Source organism: Drosophila ananassae (assembly GCF_017639315.1).
Source record: "Drosophila ananassae strain 14024-0371.13 chromosome 4 unlocalized genomic scaffold, ASM1763931v2 tig00000054, whole genome shotgun sequence".
NCBI classification, from domain to species: Eukaryota; Metazoa; Arthropoda; class Insecta; order Diptera; family Drosophilidae; genus Drosophila; species Drosophila ananassae.
In genome coordinates this window covers 5,513,814-5,534,943 of record NW_025319037.1, presented here as the reverse complement: position 1 = coordinate 5,534,943, position 21,130 = coordinate 5,513,814, and the positions used below count along the sequence as shown (strand labels likewise).

Sequence of the window (21,130 nt, the reverse complement as noted above, 5' to 3'; positions counted from 1 at the left end):
TTTCACACATACAGCTTAGCGAACAGAAACTTACCGAAAATCCCACACGTGAGAATAAATTTTAGTCAGTCGCAATCGGCGCATCGAAATGAGTAAATCTACAGTGTCTAGCAAAATTGAGTACACGTTCACAACTCTGACTTTGGCCACGAAAAAAAAAACACAACCACACAAGCAATTTCAATATATTTTGTTACCATTCAAGAGGGTATTATAGTTTTGGTCAAAAGTGTGCAACGCAGTGAAGGAGACATCTCCGAAATATTTGATTATATATTCATTAAACTTCAGTCTGGTGATACTGCACCTTACATCTAGATGTGCATTTTTTTATTGGGTCCTATTGTCCATAATTGACGTCTTCTTGGACCGTACTTTAGTACAAAAGATGCAAATATCGCCTAGACACTGGTTTTGGGCTATTTTCTGATACTGGTATCGTAACGATATAACTTGTAAGGTTTGGTATTATTTTAACTGCATACTCATTCCATTCCCTCGAAACAAGCCAGAAACCCCTAGAAAAGAGCCAGAAACTAGGCTATAAACAGCTTTAATCCTTATAAATCAGCAGGTCCAGATAAAGTTAAACGATTGTGCTAGTTAGACCGAAATCGTCTTACTGGCTCGCTGAAATTTTAAAGGATCTAGGTTCGATCTAGGCTTGAAAGATGCTTCGATCTAGGAAAAATTTAAGAACTGTAGGATAGGCCACGGATTATCTTCATGACATACAAAAACTGTATAAAGAGAGCATCTCTCAAAAATAATAGGACCTCGAGGCTTTTTAGACATAGAAGGGGCTTTTAACAACCTTCTACCAATCACCGTAACCGACGCCCTGGCGTCTCTGACAATCTGGGATAGATGGTCACTTGGTGGGATCAATTCCTAGACTGCAGGACAGTGACATCTTCACTAGGCACATCAACCCTCACAACGGTCGTCTGCAGAGGAACCCCGAAAGAAGAAGTCCTCTATGTAAGATGGATGATGCTGTTAGTGTTGTTCGCTGATGCCGTTGCAATCAATTTCGCAGAAAAATACCCTCAGTCACATTGTCACTCCATGAGCGCAAAACTACAAGTCCTAGCCATAGTCAGCCCCTTACGGCGAATGGCGTCCTTTTAAGGTTACCATAGCTGCTAATTACTCAAAACGAAAAACAACATAAAGAAGTTAGAAAAAAAATCAGATAGCGACAGCACTATGCATCAAAGGCGCTTTCAGAAACACTCGAAGCTACCATTCCCATAACCTGCAGCGTCTTCCAGGATGAGGTGATGGGCATTAAGGAAGCACCTAAGCATCTAATAACATCCAGCTTTACGATTAAGTATAAATCTTCTGTGACAGTCAAACAGCTATAAAATCGATGTGCTCGAACTCCAGAAACTTAAAAACTGTCTTAGACAGTAGATCAAATCTGGACGAAAGGGACCACCTTTGCTTGCAGGCAGACAGTGTACGTATAAATTGATTAATAGTAGTTTTTTTCCGGATAGGGCAGTCGAATAGTTTTCTCTATATAAACAAAAAGTATAAACTAACAAGAAAGGAAAGCTAACTTCGGGCGGAGCCGAAGTTGATATACCCTTGCAGTTCAGTCGCAGTCCGCTAGGTGGCGCCACGCATCTTATATAATTAGATATATAGCGGGTCTTATATAGTCGGCCGATCCTTATGAAATTTGGCATATTGAATTATTTTGCACAAAGAGCTAACTTAAAAAACACCAAAGTTATGCCAATTCCGACCGTTCTATGACAGCTATAGAGGATATAGTTGGCCGATCCTTATGAAATTTAAAGAGATAACATAAGATATTTTGGTCAAATATAACATGTGTGGAAAGTCCCAACCATCTAACTTAAAAAACACCAAAGTTATGGCATTTCCGATCAATCAGTTATATGGCAGCTGTTGATTGATTACTTATTGATTTTTATTACATTCTAGCGAACTTATTAATATTTACTTTAAAAGTAAAAGCGGGGCCTGCAGCCTTGTCTCGTCTTTTCACACATACAGCTTAGCGAACAGAAACTTACCGAAAATCCCACACGTGAGAATAAATTTTAGTCAGTCGCAATCGGCGTATCGAAATGAGTAAATCTACAGTGTCTAGCAAAATTGAGTACACGTTCACAACTCTGACTTTGGCCACGAAAAAAAAAACACAACCACACAAGCAATTTCAATATATTTTGTTACCATTCAAGAGGGTATTATAGTTTTGGTCAAAAGTGTGCAACGCAGTGAAGGAGACATCTCCGAAATATTTGATTATATATTCATTAAACTTCAGTCTGGTGATACTGCACCTTACATCTAGATGTGCATTTTTTTATTGGGTCCTATTGTCCATAATTGACGTCTTCTTGGACCGTACTTTAGTACAAAAGATGCAAATATCGCCTAGACACTGGTTTTGGGCTATTTTCTGATACTGGTATCGTAACGATATAACTTGTAAGGTTTGGTATTATTTTAACTGCATACTCATTCCATTCCCTCGAAACAAGCCAGAAACCCCTAGAAAAGAGCCAGAAACTAGGCTATAAACAGCTTTAATCCTTATAAATCAGCAGGTCCAGATAAAGTTAAACGATTGTGCTAGTTAGACCGAAATCGTCTTACTGGCTCGCTGAAATTTTAAAGGATCTAGGTTCGATCTAGGCTTGAAAGATGCTTCGATCTAGGAAAAATTTAAGAACTGTAGGATAGGCCACGGATTATCTTCATGACATACAAAAACTGTATAAAGAGAGCATCTCTCAAAAATAATAGGACCTCGAGGCTTTTTAGACATAGAAGGGGCTTTTAACAACCTTCTACCAATCACCGTAACCGACGCCCTGGCGTCTCTGACAATCTGGGATAGATGGTCACTTGGTGGGATCAATTCCTAGACTGCAGGACAGTGACATCTTCACTAGGCACATCAACCCTCACAACGGTCGTCTGCAGAGGAACCCCGAAAGAAGAAGTCCTCTATGTAAGATGGATGATGCTGTTAGTGTTGTTCGCTGATGCCGTTGCAATCAATTTCGCAGAAAAATACCCTCAGTCACATTGTCACTCCATGAGCGCAAAACTACAAGTCCTAGCCATAGTCAGCCCCTTACGGCGAATGGCGTCCTTTTAAGGTTACCATAGCTGCTAATTACTCAAAACGAAAAACAACATAAAGAAGTTAGAAAAAAAATCAGATAGCGACAGCACTATGCATCAAAGGCGCTTTCAGAAACACTCGAAGCTACCATTCCCATAACCTGCAGCGTCTTCCAGGATGAGGTGATGGGCATTAAGGAAGCACCTAAGCATCTAATAACATCCAGCTTTACGATTAAGTATAAATCTTCTGTGACAGTCAAACAGCTATAAAATCGATGTGCTCGAACTCCAGAAACTTAAAAACTGTCTTAGACAGTAGATCAAATCTGGACGAAAGGGACCACCTTTGCTTGCAGGCAGACAGTGTACGTATAAATTGATTAATAGTAGTTTTTTTCCGGATAGGGCAGTCGAATAGTTTTCTCTATATAAACAAAAAGTATAAACTAACAAGAAAGGAAAGCTAACTTCGGGCGGAGCCGAAGTTGATATACCCTTGCAGTTCAGTCGCAGTCCGCTAGGTGGCGCCACGCATCTTATATAATTAGATATATAGCGGGTCTTATATAGTCGGCCGATCCTTATGAAATTTGGCATATTGAATTATTTTGCACAAAGAGCTAACTTAAAAAACACCAAAGTTATGCCAATTCCGACCGTTCTATGACAGCTATAGAGGATATAGTTGGCCGATCCTTATGAAATTTAAAGAGATAACATAAGATATTTTGGTCAAATATAACATGTGTGGAAAGTCCCAACCATCTAACTTAAAAAACACCAAAGTTATGGCATTTCCGATCAATCAGTTATATGGCAGCTATAGGATTTAGTCGACCGATCCCGGCCGTTCCGACTTATATACTACCAGCAAGGAAAAAAAAGATGTGTGCAAAGTTTCAAGTCGATAGCTCCAAAACTGAGAGACTAGTTTGCGTAGAAACCGACAGACAGACAGACAGACGGACGGACGGACAGACGGACAGACGGACAGACGGACAGACGGACAGACGGACAGACAGACAGACGGACAGACGGACATGCTCATATCGACTCAGGAGGTGATCCTGATCAAGAATATATATACTTTATAGGGTCGGAGATGTCTCCTTCACTGCGTAAAAACTCCAGCATGTCAGGTTGTTAACGTAACCTTTAAAATATCCCGTTTTTTGAACGACGGATTCGGATTCAGCTCCAAAAACATATGGTAAACATGATCTGAGCCCAGAACTCGGAAAATAAAAATTGTATCAAGTTTTTGAAGTTATGTCTTAACCCTGACATTCTGGTTTTTTTTGTAAGCCTCGGATTCGGATTCAGCGACCCCGAAAACATATAGTAAACATAGTCTGACCTCCAGACCCGAAAAAATATTTTTTTTTGCGTGGCTGTGTTATTTATTTTAAAGTTATTTAAAAATGCTAAAATCTATTTTTATAAAATGCTTTATTTATGTATATAAGAGTTAGGGTGGAGCTTAGTATAAATATTTCAAATATGAAAAATATGTTCAGCCTTGTATTTTATACTTACTATTCTTTCATCCTTCAAATGATCTGGAAACTCAATTTTTACAATATTAGCATAAGCTATTAAAACTTTTACGATTGTTTTAGCAAAACGCCTCATGTAACGTTTCCAAATTTCTGGATCAGGACACTCGAGTTTGCTAACAACATCGAAACATTGAGTCAATTGCGTAAAAACATCGACCACCGAATTCGAAAATAGTGCGTGCTCGCTGCTTTTTTGAAACTAGAGAAACAATCGAAATAAAATTACATTTTTAAAAGGTTTTATATTAAAGGTTCGTTTTTAAATTAATTAATAAATACCACGGGCCGACAAAAACATCGCATAATATCAATAATCTATAACCATTATCTCCCATGACCAAAGCTTATAACAGACATAGGTTCTATCACCCACAGTTTCCTCATTAAAAAATTGGTTCTAGCAGCTACCATATCTTTGGAATACTCAAAGATTTTATATATTAATTTTCGTGCTTCTATGATTTATCCTCAACAATTTTTCTAAAAACTTTTTTTTTCTATTTTCTTTTTTTATTTAAGGTTGGTTTTCTTGTTGGTTCTGGGCTCAGGGGAGACTAAACATTATGAAGAAAGTCAAATTATGCGTGGAGTAATATCAAATGATTTTGTAATCTATGCTAAAAATACTTACCCCATCCTTTTTATCCCTTTTAAATGCACCGTGCAAATACTCCAATGATACATCATCATTTTCATTTAGCCACTGCATAACGAAAGGTTCAAACCAAGCTGGATAGTCCGGTACCGCACCCTTGTACGGAGGAACTTCTTTAACATAGTTACTATAAAGCCATTTAACTCTAAAATGGAGATTCATATAAGCCGACGACTTGCATAAACGATGTTGTTCATGCTCTTCTAAGGCGTATTTCATATCCACAGCGAAAAGATGCCACATCGAAGATGCCGATAACTGAAAGTGTCATTTAACATAAAAATTTTTACACATTCCAAAACTGTTTTTCTTAAATAATAAAGCAGGAAAGTTAAATTTTATATATTCATCAGATTTATAAGTCTGTTCATCTAATTTAGATTAAAATTTTTCCAGATGATTGTCATCCTAGACCCTGTAAATATCCCCTATAGGTTTATAATATAACAAGAAAGGAAAGCTAACTTCGGGCGGAGCCGAAGTTTATATACCCTTGCAGTTGAGTCGCAGTCCGCTAGGTGGCGCCACGCATCTTATATCATTAGATATATAGCGGATCGTATATAGTTTGCCGATCCTTATGAAATTTGGCATATCGAATTATTTTGGGGGAAAGAGGAATCCATTGAAACTCCCATCCTTCTAACTTGAAAAACAACGAAGTTATGGCATTTCCGATCAATCAGTTATATGGCAGGTATAGGATATAGACGGCCGATCCTTATGAAATTTGGCAGATCGTATACGTTTAAATTAGAATGCATAGAAAGTCCCATCCTTCTAACTTGAAAAACAATGTAGTTATGGCATTTCCGATCAATCAGTTATATGGCAGCTATAGGGTATAGTCGACCGATCCCGGCCGTTCCGACTTATGTACTGCCTGCAATAGAAAGAAGGGTGTGTGCAAAGTTTCAACTCGATAACTTTAAAACTGAGAGACTAGTTTGCGTAGAAACAGACAGACAGACAGACAGACAGACGGTCAGACGGACAGACGGACATGCTCATATCGACTCAGGAGGTGATCCTGATCAAGAATATATATACTTTATAGGGTCGGAGATGTCTCCTTCACTGCGTTGCACACTTTTGACCAGAATTATAATACCCTCTGCAAGGGTATAAAAAAAAGGCGAACCTGCATGCGTAACCCAAAATATCTTATATCAATTTTGGTGACGAAAATATGCTATATACATAGATGTACAAAACTGCCTATAAAAAATATATTCGAAATAAGAATAAGAAAAGTTTTTTGTATTGGATACGCTAGCATCATGTCAGATGCCTATCCAGCGGGGTCTAATTTGATTGTTCAAGGTTAGCTAACAAATGATTCGCTGTGACTCACAAAGAACACTTCCAGTCCGATTTTAGGTTTTACTAGACCATTTGACGTGTATTAAGTATCCTTTTATACAGGACTGGTGGAAAAATGGTGGAAAAAGAGCAGCAGACCCTCGTATACCCTTGGACAACCGCATTGCTTTAATCAAGGCGGACTGGGGCACAACATTGGCAACCTTAAAATATTTCAACGGGAAGAACACTGGTGGTCAAAAACTATCAGCAGACTCCTGCTTTTTGTCACCGACACGAGCATAGAGACCCATGAAAGAGAAGTGGATTCAGCCTACGGGCTGCAAAGATAATGGAGCTATCTTGTAGCGGGTGGTTTTAGAACGGACTCCGATAAAGCCATCCTGATTATTGCAAAGATGGCCTCGCTGAAGGAACCTGGAAGCTGAGACGACCATTGTTAAGAAAGTAATATTTTCGGTAATTTGAAATAAAACAAGAAAGGAAAGCTAACTTCGGGCGGAGCCGAAGTTGATATACCCTTGCAGTTCAGTCGCAGTCCGCTAGGTGGCGCCACGCATCTTATATTATTAGATATATAGAAGATCGTATATAGTCGGCCGATCCTTATGAAATTTGGCAAATCAGACTATTTTGTCCAAAATATAATCTGTACCAAGTCCCATCTTTCTAACTTAAAAAACACCAAAGTTATGCCAATTCCGATCGTTGAATGACAGCTATAGGATATAGTCGGCCGATCCTTATGAAATTTTGTACACAAGATATTTTGGTCAAATATAACATGTGTGAAAAGTCCCAACTCTCTAACTTAAAAAACATCAAAGTTATGGCATTTCCGATCAATCAGTTATATGGCAGCTATAGGATATAGTCGACCGATCCCGGCCGTTCCGACTTATATACTGCCTGCAAAGGAAAGAAGGGTGTGTGCAAAGTTTCAACTCGATAGCTTTAAAACTGAGAGACTAGAAGCGAAGAGCGTAGAAGAGCGTAGAAACAGACAGACGGACAGACGGACCGACGGACAGACGGACAGACGGACATGCTCATATCGACTCAGGAGGTGATCCTGATCAAGAATATATATACTTTATAGGGTCGGAGATGTCTCCTTCACTGCGTTGCACACTTTTGACCAAAATTATAATACCCTCTGCAAGGGTATAATGAAAGCTTCACAAAGATTTCTGTTGTCTTATATTTGGTTTTCGATGTTTTATGAAATTCACTTAATTATGAAACATGATATTCTGCCACAGTTTATTGAATTCGGAGGTGTTGCTATTGTATTTCTGTTGTGAAATTTGATTTCTCAAGAGCTTTTTGTAGAAACTATGATACCCTGTATATTTTAGTATGTTACAATGCACGCTTTTATAGTTATAGGAAGGAGAAAGAGATCTTGAAGTAGTTATAATTGTGCCGCTCTAAGAAATAGAGAAAAAGAAAATATGTATATCAATGTTTCCTCAGTCACAAATAAAGTTTTTAACCCTTGATGCGAAATTGTTTATTCAGAATTTAAAGCCCTTTTTAGCTAGTCGGAATTTTTTAAAAGTTTATCCTATCTTCTATCCTATCTTCTATCAAACAAAAATGACATGTTCTTTTTATGATTATATTTTAATTTAAAAAATTGTATACATTTAAAATCGAAACTTTTTCAAAGCTTGTGAGTCAGGGTGGACTAAGTGGTCGAGCATGCGTCACTCAACGCGGCACTCATGACAGACACTGTTATTGCCGGGACGTATGGCTCCCACGTTTCTTTAGCGAACACACAATTTTTATAGTCTTGCAGAGGGTATTATAATTTTGGTCAAAAGTGTGCAACGCAGTGAAGGAGACATCTCCGACCCTATAAAGTATATATATTCTTGATCAGGATCACCTCCTGAGTCGATATGAGCATGTCCGTCTGTCCGTCGGTCCGTCTGTCTGTTTCTACGCAAACTAGTCTCTCAGTTTTAAAGCTATCGAGTTGAAACTTTGCACACACCCTTTTTTCCTTTGCAGGCAGTATATAAGTCGGAACGGCCGGGATCGGTCGACTATATCCTATAGCTGCCATATAACTGATTGATCGGAAATGCCATAACTTTGGTGTTTTTTTAAGTTGGAGGGCTGAGACTTTCCACACATGTTATATTTGACCAAAATATCTTGTGTACAAAATTTCATGAGGATCAGCCGACTATATCCTATAGCTGTCATAGAACGATCGGAATTGGCATAACTTTGGTGTTTTTTAAGTTAGAAAGATGGGACTTGGTACAGATTCTATTTTGGGAAAAACAATCTGATTTGTCATAAGGATCGGCCAACTATATCCTATAGCTGTCATATAACTGATTGATCGGAAATGCTATAACTTCGTTTTTTTTCAAGTTAGAAGCATGGGAGTTTCAATGGATTCCTCTTTTGGCAAAATAATTCGATATGCCAAATTTCATAAGCATCGGCCGACTATATACGATCCGCTATATATCTAATAATATAAGATGCGTGGCGCCACCTAGCGGACTGCGACTCAACTGCAAGGGTATATCAACTTCGGCTCCGCCCGAAGTTAGCTTTCCTTTCTAGTTTTTTATAATCTTTATTTTTCAATATTTGTTTCAGTTTGTATATATGCGTGTTATGAGGGGCTAAACAACTTCGTGTTTCTTCCACACGTTAACTTCACCGTGAATTCCTTTTCTTTCTGCCTAGCGATGGCCGACGCCTTGCCTTCTTATGGCCGTTACTAACCTATCGATAAGTTTATATATATGTATTTATTCTAACAATTCAAATTTAACGCAAAAATTCTATTACGGTGGCAACAGACACTATTCATATTGATATATGAATAGTACCCTTGCAGAGGGTATTATAATTTTCAAAAGTGTGCAACGCAATAAATGCGACATATAAAGTATATTTTTTCTTATCAGGATCACCTTCGAAGTCGATATTTTAAGATAAAAGTTGGAGACTTTTTTTTTTTAAATTTGTTTCTGTGTTGATTTAATTGAGTATTAATTTAATATCGAAAATAAATAAATATAAATATCGGACCTGTATATCCTATCCAATATATATCTAATGATATAATATACCAAAGAAAACTTTCCTTTTTTTGTTGATTTAAAATAATTTAATAATTTTTAATTGAAATTGTTGATTTAAAATTTTATTAAGTCTTTTGGTAAACTCCACCGCATGTGGATGTATTTTTAACCCCTTGAGTATTTATTCAAATTTATTAGAGATTAGCTGTGTTAAATAGCCTCACAATAATTTCAACTCCTATCTAAATGAGTAAGCTAAAATGAGTAATAGTAACAGTGAGAGTGAGAGTACAGCAACTGTATCCGAATTCGGGCAGAAAGCCCAACCTATACCTCCACCAGTTTATATGAGGGCAGGAAGCACAACCTTAACATTCACAAATGAAAATAATATCGGATGACCTTATCAACCTTACGACAAAAATATTTCCCTGTCAATTGTACATGCAATATTTTAAAAAGCGCAATCAATCTAGATCGATCTAGAGCCAGAGTGTAAAAAACCAGAGCTGAAAACGAAATGCATTCTACTTTTAACCTGCAATGCCTACTGCCACACACTGTAAGACCACACTGCTAACTACAGTGGCCCTGTATAGAAGGATACTTAATACACGTCACATGATCTAGTAAAACCCAAAACCGGCTAGATAGGCATCTGACATGATGCTAGAATATCCAATTCAAAAAAATATTCTTATTCGGTACGCTTTTCTTTCACGTGCCGAATAAGAATATTATTTGGGCCTCAGTGGCTGAGGAGTAGAGGACGTAAGTTTCTTGACCTTCTTGAAGGAATGTAGAAATTTAAGTGTGTTAGTAAATGCTGACTATCTACATTTCCATAAATAGGATTATATAGAAACATGACACCCTTGTTAATAACGGTTAGTTGATTAGTAAAAGTCTACTATGATAAGAGGGGAGGTAAAGATTTGCATTCCAATTAAGTCCCCTAAGCGCAAAAGTAAGGAAGTTTTTTTGTACAGATTCAATGTGATCTTGGTGTACTCCATATTGACGACTCCAGACACACGATCCATTCTCAAGAATCGGACGGACCAGTGATGTATATAACGTTTTAGTTATGTACGGGTCATTAAATTCTTTTGATCATCTTTTAATAAAACCAAGCACACCCATAGCTTTATTAACCATGGTAGATATATGTTCGGAAAATTTAACTTTCAAATCTAATAGGACACCCAGATCGTTAATCTGAGTTAATCGTTCCAAGGCGTTCCCATAGAGAAAGTACATAGCCTGGTAAGGTCTACATCGATAAAATGACATAAGTTTACATTTCGATCCATTAAGCTTTAGGTTATTTGCTAAACACCAATTTTGAAGTTTATCCAAATCGGATTGAAGTCTAGATTGGGCGCTAGTAAATTTATACGGAAGACAAAGCTTAGCGCCGTCGGAGTACATAAGCACAAGTGAATTAGTTAAGGCAAGGGGCAAGTCGTTAATAAACAATGTAAAAAGTAAGGGTCTAAGATGGCTTCCTTGGGGCACCCCAGATGTGGCGCGGACTAAACGCGAGGTAACATCTTTAAAGAAGACACGTTGGGTTCTTCTAGATAAGTAGCTCGAAATCTAGATAAGAAGATCAGTTGGGAATCACAAAAGACTGAGTTTACTTACAAGAAGGGAATGCTTTACTGAAGTCAGTGTAAATGATGTCTGTTTGCAATCCATTCTGGAACCCATCCGTGATAAAAGATGTTAGCTCCAATAAGTTGGTAGTGGTGGAGCGGCGCTTCATGAATCCATGGTGGCACGGAGATGTTATTGAACTACATAGGTGTTGCAAATATGGAGTGATATGTTTCTCAAAAAGCTTTTGAATTTCTGACAATTTTGATATGCTTCTATAATTTGCAGCGTCGGATTTTTTCCTTTTCTTATGCAGCGGAATAATGAAAAATTCCTTCCACATAAGGTGAAAGATTGAAGTCTCCAGCTATAGATAAAATAGTTGAAGGAGCGGTTTGCTTAGAGCCTCTGCACAGTTCTTAGGAACACAGTCTGGTATTCCATCGGGGCTTAGCAAATACTCCGGCAAATAACACACCACTTTGATCAAAATATAGGCCAAAAAAAAGGTTGGATGATTGGACATTATAAGTGTAAGGCGAAGGTGGACTGCTGCTAGGTGAACACGTTATTTGAAAAAGCTGTGCAAAGGGATCGGCCATTGCCATGACGTTCTCTAAATTTATTAGGTGCCTCGTATACCAAGGCGGATTCGTTAAAGCGGACGGATATTTCCACGGCACGCAAGCGTCAAAAAATATATTCAAAGTGTAATGAAATTTTTGTAATACGATGTTCATATCCTCGCATGCCAGTAGATCGGACCAATCAAATTCCAAAATTAAATTATTTAATTTTATAAAGTCAGCCTTAAGAAGAAAAAACTTTATGAGATTTAAGTGTTAAATTAAGTTTTCGATTAAAACCTCAAGAGTGGGATGATATGGATCCACAGGGTTATAAAGGGGCAAAGTTGTGGAAAGAGTTATTTCATCAGAATCAGAAAAGAAACATAAGTCCAACAGCCGATCTAAAGAATTTTTAACGTGGTTAATTCTAACGAGTGACATGTTCAACATGCCCGCAGGGAAGTCGTGGTGGGAGCTATGCTGTAAAGACGGTGAATTTTCAACATTTAATAAAATTCTGGCTGGGATATTAAAGTCACCCAGAACTATCAGCTGGTCACCACCAGACAGGCGATCAACGAAACGAAACGAATAGCGGACAAATGTTGCCAGTATGTGGGCGGTTTGGACGAAGGTTGTATATAGGAACAGGTAACATATAAAGATTGACCGGAGTCTACAGAAATTAACACACCTCCTCCCATTCGCAGCGTTCTATCTCATCTAAAAGTGGGGTACCTACTTAGAAAATCTTCGGAGCTTAAGATCTCCAGCCTTGACCAAGTTTCTGTAAAGAATATAATGCGAGATGCAAAGGAAGAAATATGCTAATTCTTCCAACTCAGATCTAAATTCGTTTATTTATCGAATTTCTCGATCTAGTCTTGCAACCTCTTTGCTTCAGAAATTGTCTCATCTAAAACCTGAAGTCAGCACTCTTGCTCGGTCTTTTCTAGAGGAAGTGATCCAGCTTCAAAACGTTCCTCTAACCAGCGAATGATTTTTACTTTAACTTTTAATATTTCTTTTTAAATCATTAAGGGTCGTGGAATAAAGTTTCGGTTTATTACTCTCCACTCTATACAAATTATTTCTTTTCTACAAAGAAGCGAAAGCGATGCAAATTTTAATATTTAATATTATTATTTAAATTACATTAAATATATCATATAATATATAATTTATACATTTTTTTTATTTTTTATATATTATACAAAATATTTAAATAATTAAAAAAAAAAACGAAAAAGAAAATAATAAATTAATTAAATGATAGTCGAATAATTTAATAGTCTAGGCACTGAGTAACTTAAAAATAGTTGGTTGGAGTAACTAAAAAACGGTGGGAAGCGAAAACGATAAGTTTACCGCTGAATCAATATTTCGCAAATTTTTCGACATCCGATTTTTTTGGACAAATACCTTCGGTTCTGATTGCGGATCCTTTAATTCTGCTGCCACTTTTCCCTTCCAGTATCTCCCTGTATCCTTCCAGTTGCTAAAAGTTGCCGAATAAAAATCTTCCCTGAATAAAAATCCTGCCAGTTGCTAAATAAAAATGTTGTGTGTTTAAAGTTTCACAACACAACTGTCGCAAGCAACTCTTATTTTATTTTATATATTCTCTTATATCATCAATGTCACTAGTTGTGGCTTGGTTTTATTTATTAATTATAACCGGGGGCAGTCCACCCGGGGGCGCCAAAATATGTAATGAAATTATTTATATACCCACACCCATAGCTTAATTAACCATGGTGGATATATGGTCGGTAAATTTAAGTTTCAAATCTAATTGGACACCCAGATCATTAAAATGAGGTAATCTTAATAAGGCATTCCCACAGAGAAAGTACATAGCCTGGTGAGGACTAGATCGATTAAGCTTTAGGTTATTTGCTAAACACCTATATTGAAATTTATTCAAAGCGGATTAAAGTCTAGATTGGGCGCTAGTGAATTTATACTGAAGGCATAGCTTAACGTCATCAGCGTACATAAGTACAAGTGAATTAGTTAAGGCAAGGGGCAAGTCGTTAATAAACAGTGTAAAACTGCATACGTTTGAGAACTCTTATGCGAACTCTGATCAGGCAATGGCCGATCTTTTTTCACATTATTTTCAAACTACGTATTCATCTAGCAGCAGTTCAGCTCAGACTTACACTTATAATATCCAATCAGCCAACCTTATATTTTGCCCATCTTTCAATCAAAGTGGTGTGTTATCGGATCTTCTTAAGGTGAAACGCGTGTATTCGCCAGGCCCTGATGGAGTACCAGGCTGTGTTCTGAAGTACTGCGCCTAGGCACTGTGCAAACCGCTCGTTAAACTCTTTAATCTATCGCTGGAAACTTCGATCTTTCCCCTTATGTGGAAGGAATCCTTCATTATTCCGCTGCATAAAAAAGGGAAAAAATCCGACGCTGCTAATTATAGAGGCATCTCTAAATTGTCAGCAATTCCAAAGCTTTTTGAAAAACTTATCACTCCACATTTGCAACACCTATGTAGTTCAATAATAACTCCGTGCCAGCATGGCTTCATGAAGCGCCGCTCCACCACTACCAACTTATTGGAGCTAACATCTTTTATCACGGATGGCTTCCGGAATGGCTTACAAACAGACGTCATATACACTGACTTCAGAAAAGCATTTGACTCTGTTAACCATTCGCTTCTTATAAGTAAACTCCGTCTTTTGGGATTCCCAACTAATCTTCTTATGTGGATTTCGAGCTACTTATCTGGGAGAACCCAACGTGTTTTCTTTAAAGATGTTACCTCGCGCCACATCTGGGGTGCCCCAAGGAAGCCATATTGGACCCCTACTTTTTACACTGTTTATTAACGACTTGCCCCTTGCCTTAACTAATTCACTTGTACTTATGTACGCTGATGACGTTAAGCTATGCCTTCAGTATAAATTCACTAGCGCCCAGTCTAGACTTCAATCCGATTTGGATAAACTTCAAAATTGGTGTTTAGCAAATAACCTAAAGCTTAATGGATCGAAATGTCATTTTATCGATCTAGTCCTCACCAGGCTATGTACTTTCTCTTTGGGAACGCCTTAGAACGATTAACTCAGTTTAACGATCTAGGTGTCCTATTAGATTTGAAACTTAAATTTACCGACCATATATCTACCATGGTTAATAAAGCTATGGGTGTGCTTGGTTTTATTAAAAGATGATCAAAAGAATTTAATGACCCGTACATAACTAAAACGTTATATACATCACTGGTCCGTCCGATTCTTGAGAATGGATCGTGTGTCTGGAGTCGTCAATATGGAGTACACCAAGATCACATTGAATCTGTACAAAAAAACTTCCTTACTTTTGCGCTTAGGGGACTTAATTGGAATGCAAATCTTTACCTCCCCTCTTATCATAGTAGACTTTTACTAATCAACTTATCATCATTAACAAACCGTAGAACGATGCTGGGTGTCATGTTTCAATACAATCTTATTTATGGAAATATAGACAGCCAGCATTTACTAACACGCTTAAATTTTAACATTCCTAGTAGAAGGACTAGAAACTTTCGTCCTCTACTCCTCAGCCATTGTAGTTCGACATATGCCCAACACGATCCGTTCAGGGTATTATGTTCGGACTACAATGGTCTCGACCACATCTTGTCACCTTGCTCTACTAACAATCTTAAATCGCTTTTATTAACCGCCTTATCTGTGCAACACTCTTCCTCGTGTTATCTTTCTCCTAATCCTCGCTTATCTATCTCGGATCTATTCCCGCGATTCGAGCCGTACGTTACGCGGCAGCGTCCCTCGGTCGGTAGGACGGGAGGTGGGCTGTACGTATGCAGTGGGAACCGCGCAAAAAGTAAGGGTCCAAGATGGCTTCCTTGGGGCACCCCTGATGTGATGCGGACTAAACGCGAGGTAACATATTTAAAGAAGACACGTTGGGTTCTTTCAGATAAGTAGCTCGAAATCCAGATAAGATCAGTTGGGAATCCCAAAAGACTGAGTTTACTTATAAGAAGCGAATGGTTAACCGAGTCAAATGCTTTTCTGAAGTCAGTGTATATGACGTCTGTTTGTAAGCCATTCCGGAAGCCATCCGTGATAAAAGATGTTAGCTCCAATAAGTTGGTAGTGGTGGAGCGGCGCTTCATGAAGCCATGCTGGCACGTGTAACGGTTTGGCACATGTCCTGAAGGTACTTCGATCTACTAACAGGCTTCAGCCGTGCTCAGGGAAAGTGGGAGTGGTTCTTGTACCTTCAGTAGGGACATGGTCGTCACGCGAATCGTCGTAGATCGAATAGAAAAGGGCCTGGGAGAAGGATTCCTAAATAGCATTGTGTTGGGGGGGGGAGAAAAAAAAACAAAAAAAAAGCAAATTCCTTGGCTAAGATGTTTGAGGTGGCTAACTGTTGTTTAACTGCATAGGTGGCGAGATTCCTTCCGGTGCCCAAACAAAAGGTCTAGTATAAATTCAGTTTAGTTAAAGATAATTAAAGATAATATCAGCACGAATGTTTGTGAATTCGTCTTCTCTATCTATATGTCCTGCTCCACTATTTAACAGATCTTACTTCCTAAGCAACGTGTAATGCGTTATCATGTACTGACCAAACACAATACGGTAAGGATCAGTTCCGACTGATTGATGTATGGAGTTTTTCAACGCGCAATTTAAACTGGGCAGGATGATATCCCACTCTCTCTGATTATGAAGTACATAGGTTCGGAGCGCTGCGTCGTTCAGCGGCATTAGCTTGAGGGGCGTACGACGCAGTGCAGATATGCTTAATACCATACTTAGCAAGAAATGCTGCAAACTCATGACTTTTGAATTGCGATCCATTGTCACTTACAATGGATTCGGGAACTCCGAAACACGCAAAGATCCTTTCATCATCCTTTAAGAAGTCGATAATGAGCTGGGACGAAAACTTCCGAACAGGCTTTAGAAAAGTAAACTTGGAGAAGTGATCAAGTATGATGAAAATACCTATACTGCCTTCTTTCGATCGTGGAAAAGGCCCTATAAAATCAATATACAATCTTTGAAAAGGTCGTTCACTGATGATCTGGCTTCCCATAGGTGGTCTTTGACTATGATTTGGATACTTTGACGTCCTACACAATTCACATTTTGCAATATATTGCCGAACGTCTGAAGCCGATCCTGGCCAAAAGAAATTTCGTCGGATACGTTCCAAACATTTGGCTACGCCCCCATGTGCCGAAGAAGGCTGATCATGACTAGAGCGGATAACATCCTCTCGCAGGGCGGTTGGAACGTACAATTTTCAAACCTCATCTCTATTTCCAGATGTGGAAAAGCAATTTCGATGGTGAAGGAAATTGTCGATAATCTGGAAATCGGGTAATCCGGCTTGTTGGTGAAAGCTCTAACTCAATAGCATTTACCACATCCGCTTCTTCGAAAGAACGAGAAAGCGCATCGGGAACTATATTCTGCGATCCCTTTCGATGTTCAATTTGAAAGGTGTATCGTTATAATTTGAGTGCCCATCGGGCCAATCTACCACTAAGATCGGTCTGTTTCATTAACCACCGTAACCTGGCATGCTCAGTAACAATTTTAAAAGGATGCCCTTCGATGTACATTCGAAACTTCAAAACTGCCAAAACAACATCCAAACACTCTATTTCGGTTACGGTATAATTACGCTGAGCCTTGTTTAATTTCTTTGACATGTAAGCAATTGGTCATCTGACTGAGCGAGTACAGCTCCCACTCCATGAAAAGATGCGTCACATTGGACAATTAAAGGCTTTTCATAGTTGGGGTGCATTAATAGAGGAACATAGTCTCTGAACATAGTCTCTTTTTTATTTCTTCAAATGCGGATTGAGCTTGCTCATTCCATTTGAAAGCCTTTTTTTCTAAGAGCTCCGTTAGTGGAAATATTACGGTGGAGTAATGGGATAAGAACCGCTGGCTGTTTCTGAGTACTGGGATCGGGAAATTCGGCTACTGCTCTAACCTTCTCAGAGTTGGTTTGCAACGTTCCTTCTCATACTATAAAACCCAAGTACTGTACTTGTTTCAAGCCAAATTGACTTTTCGCGACATTTATAGTCAACCCCGCCTTTCGAAGTTGGACAGCTACTTCGGCTAAATGTTTCAGATGATCCTCAAATATTGAAGATAGAACTAATAAGTCATCAAGGTAAACCAGAACATGAGATTCCATACTATATGGAATCACCATATCCATTAGTCGACAAAGAGTCTGCGGCGCATTGGACAATCCAAATGGCATACGTTTGAATTGATACAACGGTTGATTGGGGACTGTGAACGCTGTTTTCGCCCTTGATTGAGAATCTAACTCGATTTGCCAAAAGGCATCTTTGAGATCAATTTTCGAAATACAGTGCACGGGTGGCAATCGACTCAACGACCCTTCTAATATAGGCATCGGATATGCATCTTTTATGGTGACTGAATTTAGTTTCCTTGCGTCTAGACAGAATCGAACCTTGTTTGGTTTTACTAACCGCGTTACTGGTGATGACCACGCTGATGAAGGTGCTTCTTCAATTCCATCTTGTGCGATCATTCTATCAATTTCTTCACATAAAAGTTTTTCCCTGGCAGGGGATAACGGATAAAATCTCTGTTTGATAGGTTTGGCCTCCGCTGTGTCGATAGAATGTTCTACGGGAGAAGTTTTCCCTAACCCGTCTACCTCAAAGGATGGAAAAGAATTTATTACCGATTTTAAACGACGTTTCTCCGAAGGGGAAAGGTGAATTTTGTCTTTTTCCGTTTCCCCTTCCGTTTGGTTTATCTCACTTATATTTCCCAAATAACATCGCAATAAAATCGCAAATAACATCCTAATTTATTGACGGTACTATTAGAAACTCTATGTTGTCATGCTTGGTGTTAAACGTCAATGATACGGTGATCACTCCAGCGATATTCTGCATTTGCCCATCGGCGGTTTTTACCATCCCCCTTCGGGACTTCAAAATTTTCTCCGCCAGTATGCGTTTTGCTAAAGCACCACTTATTACACTTTTGTTGGCTCCGCTTGTTGACCTTATATTTGTATTTGTGAAAAGGGACGAATGTCGTTATGCTTGTGTAAGAGTGATGAAATTACGACTTTCTTTAGCTCCCGAATGTTTCTAAAATAATTTTGAATGCGCTCAGCGTTACGACTTTTAACTCTTAAGGCTGTTAAACTGTCCTTACTTTCGCCGTCAGATAGTAGTTTGTCTAAACGTATATGATAGGGAGTAAATTTGATAGGGTTTACGTTAAGTTCGTCTTCATCGAGTTCTGATTTGATTGGTTCCGAGATTTGAAAAGGATATTCGCTTAATGATTTCCTTCAGAACTCTCGCATTAGTTAAAAGCCTATTTATTAAATTTTATTCTTCCTAGCCAAGGAACTAAAATTATTTATTTAATTTCAAACGTCTTATTTGGAGAGGAAAAAGCTCCGTTCGCCCAAAGCTTGTACCATCTCAATCTAAAAATGACCAAAAGATCCTAATCAAATTTAAATGAAATTCTTCCTTGAAGAGTAATTCGCTTCCAGTTTACGAAAACAAAAAAAATCTCAATTCAATCTCAAATCAAGTAGAAATATACAAATAAAACTGGAATGAACAATTACTACTGGAGTTTTGCTTGTTTTTGAAGAGGAACAGACTCCATACTTGCAAAGCCTGAGCAATCTCAATCAAAAACTAGAAAGGAAAGCTTACTTCGGGCGGAGCCAAAGTTTATATACCCTTGCAGTTGAGTCGCAGTCCGCTAGGTGGCGCCACGCATCTTATATTATAAGATATATAGAGAATCGTATATAGTTCACCGATCCATATGAAATTTGGCATATCGAATTATTTTGCCCAAAGAGGAATCCACTGAAACTCCCATCCTTCTAACTTGAAAAACAACCAAATTATGGCATTTCCGATCAATCAATTATATGGCAGCTATAGGATATAGTCGGCCGATCTCTATGAAATTCGACAAATCAGATTGTTTTTTTCAAAATAGAATCTGTACCAAATCCCATCTTTCTAACTAAAAAAACACCAAAGTTATGCCAATTTCGATCGTTCTATGACAGCTATAGGATATAGTCGGCAGATCCTTATGAAATTTTGTACTAGCTAGTAGAAACACTAGCCAAAAAAAGAATACTATAGAAGTTTGTTTGATTACCTTCCTTGAAGAGGGACACACTCCCACATTCGGAGCATGAACAATATCAATTCAAAACAAGAAAGGAAAGCTAACTTCGGGCGGAGCCGAAGTTTATATACCCTTGCAGCCGAGTCGCAGTCCGCTAGGTGGCGCCACGCATCTTATATTATTAGATATATAGCGGATCGTATATAGGCGGCCGATCCTTATGAAATTTGGCAAATAAGATTATTTTGTCCAAAATAGAATCTGTACCAAGTCCCATCTTTCTAACTTAAAAAACACCAAAGTTATGCCAATTCCGATCGTTGTATGACAGCTATAGGATATAGTGGGCCGATCCTTATGAAATTTTGTACATAAGATATGTTGGTCAAATATAACATGTGTGGAAAGTCCCAACCCTCTATCTTAAAAAACGAAGTTATGGCATTTCCGATCAATCAGTTATATGGCAGCTATAGGATATAGTCGGCCGATCCTGGTCGTTCCGACTTATGTACTGCCTGCAACAGAAAGAAGGGTGTGTGCAAAATTTCAACTCGATAGCTTTAAAACTGAGAGACTAGTTTGCGTAGAAACAGACAGACAGACGGACAGACGGACATGCTCATATCGACTCAGGAGGTGATCCTGATCAAGAATATATATACTTTATAGGGTCGGAGATGTCTCCTTCACTGCGTTGCACACTTTTGACCAAAATTAAAATACCCTCTGCAAGGGTATAAAAATACTATTCGGGGTAAGAAAAGGTTAAAGGAAATCGGGCATTGTTATATTTTTCGAATATCCTTAAAGAATAATTAAGCCGCGTCGTTGCTCCATGTTGGGCGCCATAATTCTGTAACGGTTTGGCACATGTCCTGAAGGTACTTCGATCTACTAACAGGCTCCAGCCGTGCTCAGGGGGGTTTAGTGCTCAAGTGGGCGTGGTTCTTGTACCTTCAGTAGGGACATGGTTGTCACGCGAATCGTCGTAGATCGAATAAGAAAGGGCCCGGGAGAAGGATTCCTAAATAGCATTGTGTTGGGGGAGAGAAACAAAAAAAAAAATGAAAATTCCTCGGCTAAG

The 21,130-nt window shown here is 38.5% G+C and overlaps 1 protein-coding gene across 13 annotated transcripts in view; it reads right to left on the bottom strand.

The window, feature by feature from the left end:
• LOC6501778 (protein unc-13 homolog B) overlaps positions 1-21,130 on the bottom strand; it is a 279,574-nt gene that overhangs the window by 47,117 nt on the left and 211,327 nt on the right. For all 13 annotated transcript variants that reach the window (XM_044717638.1, XM_014904016.3, XM_032455875.2 and 10 more), the window contains 2 exons: positions 5,308-5,589; positions 4,654-4,875 (listed from right to left, as the gene is read on the bottom strand). In XM_044717638.1, coding sequence (XP_044573573.1) covers positions 4,654-4,875; positions 5,308-5,589 — 504 coding nt within the window. The remainder of the gene's footprint in view (positions 1-4,653; positions 4,876-5,307; positions 5,590-21,130) is intronic.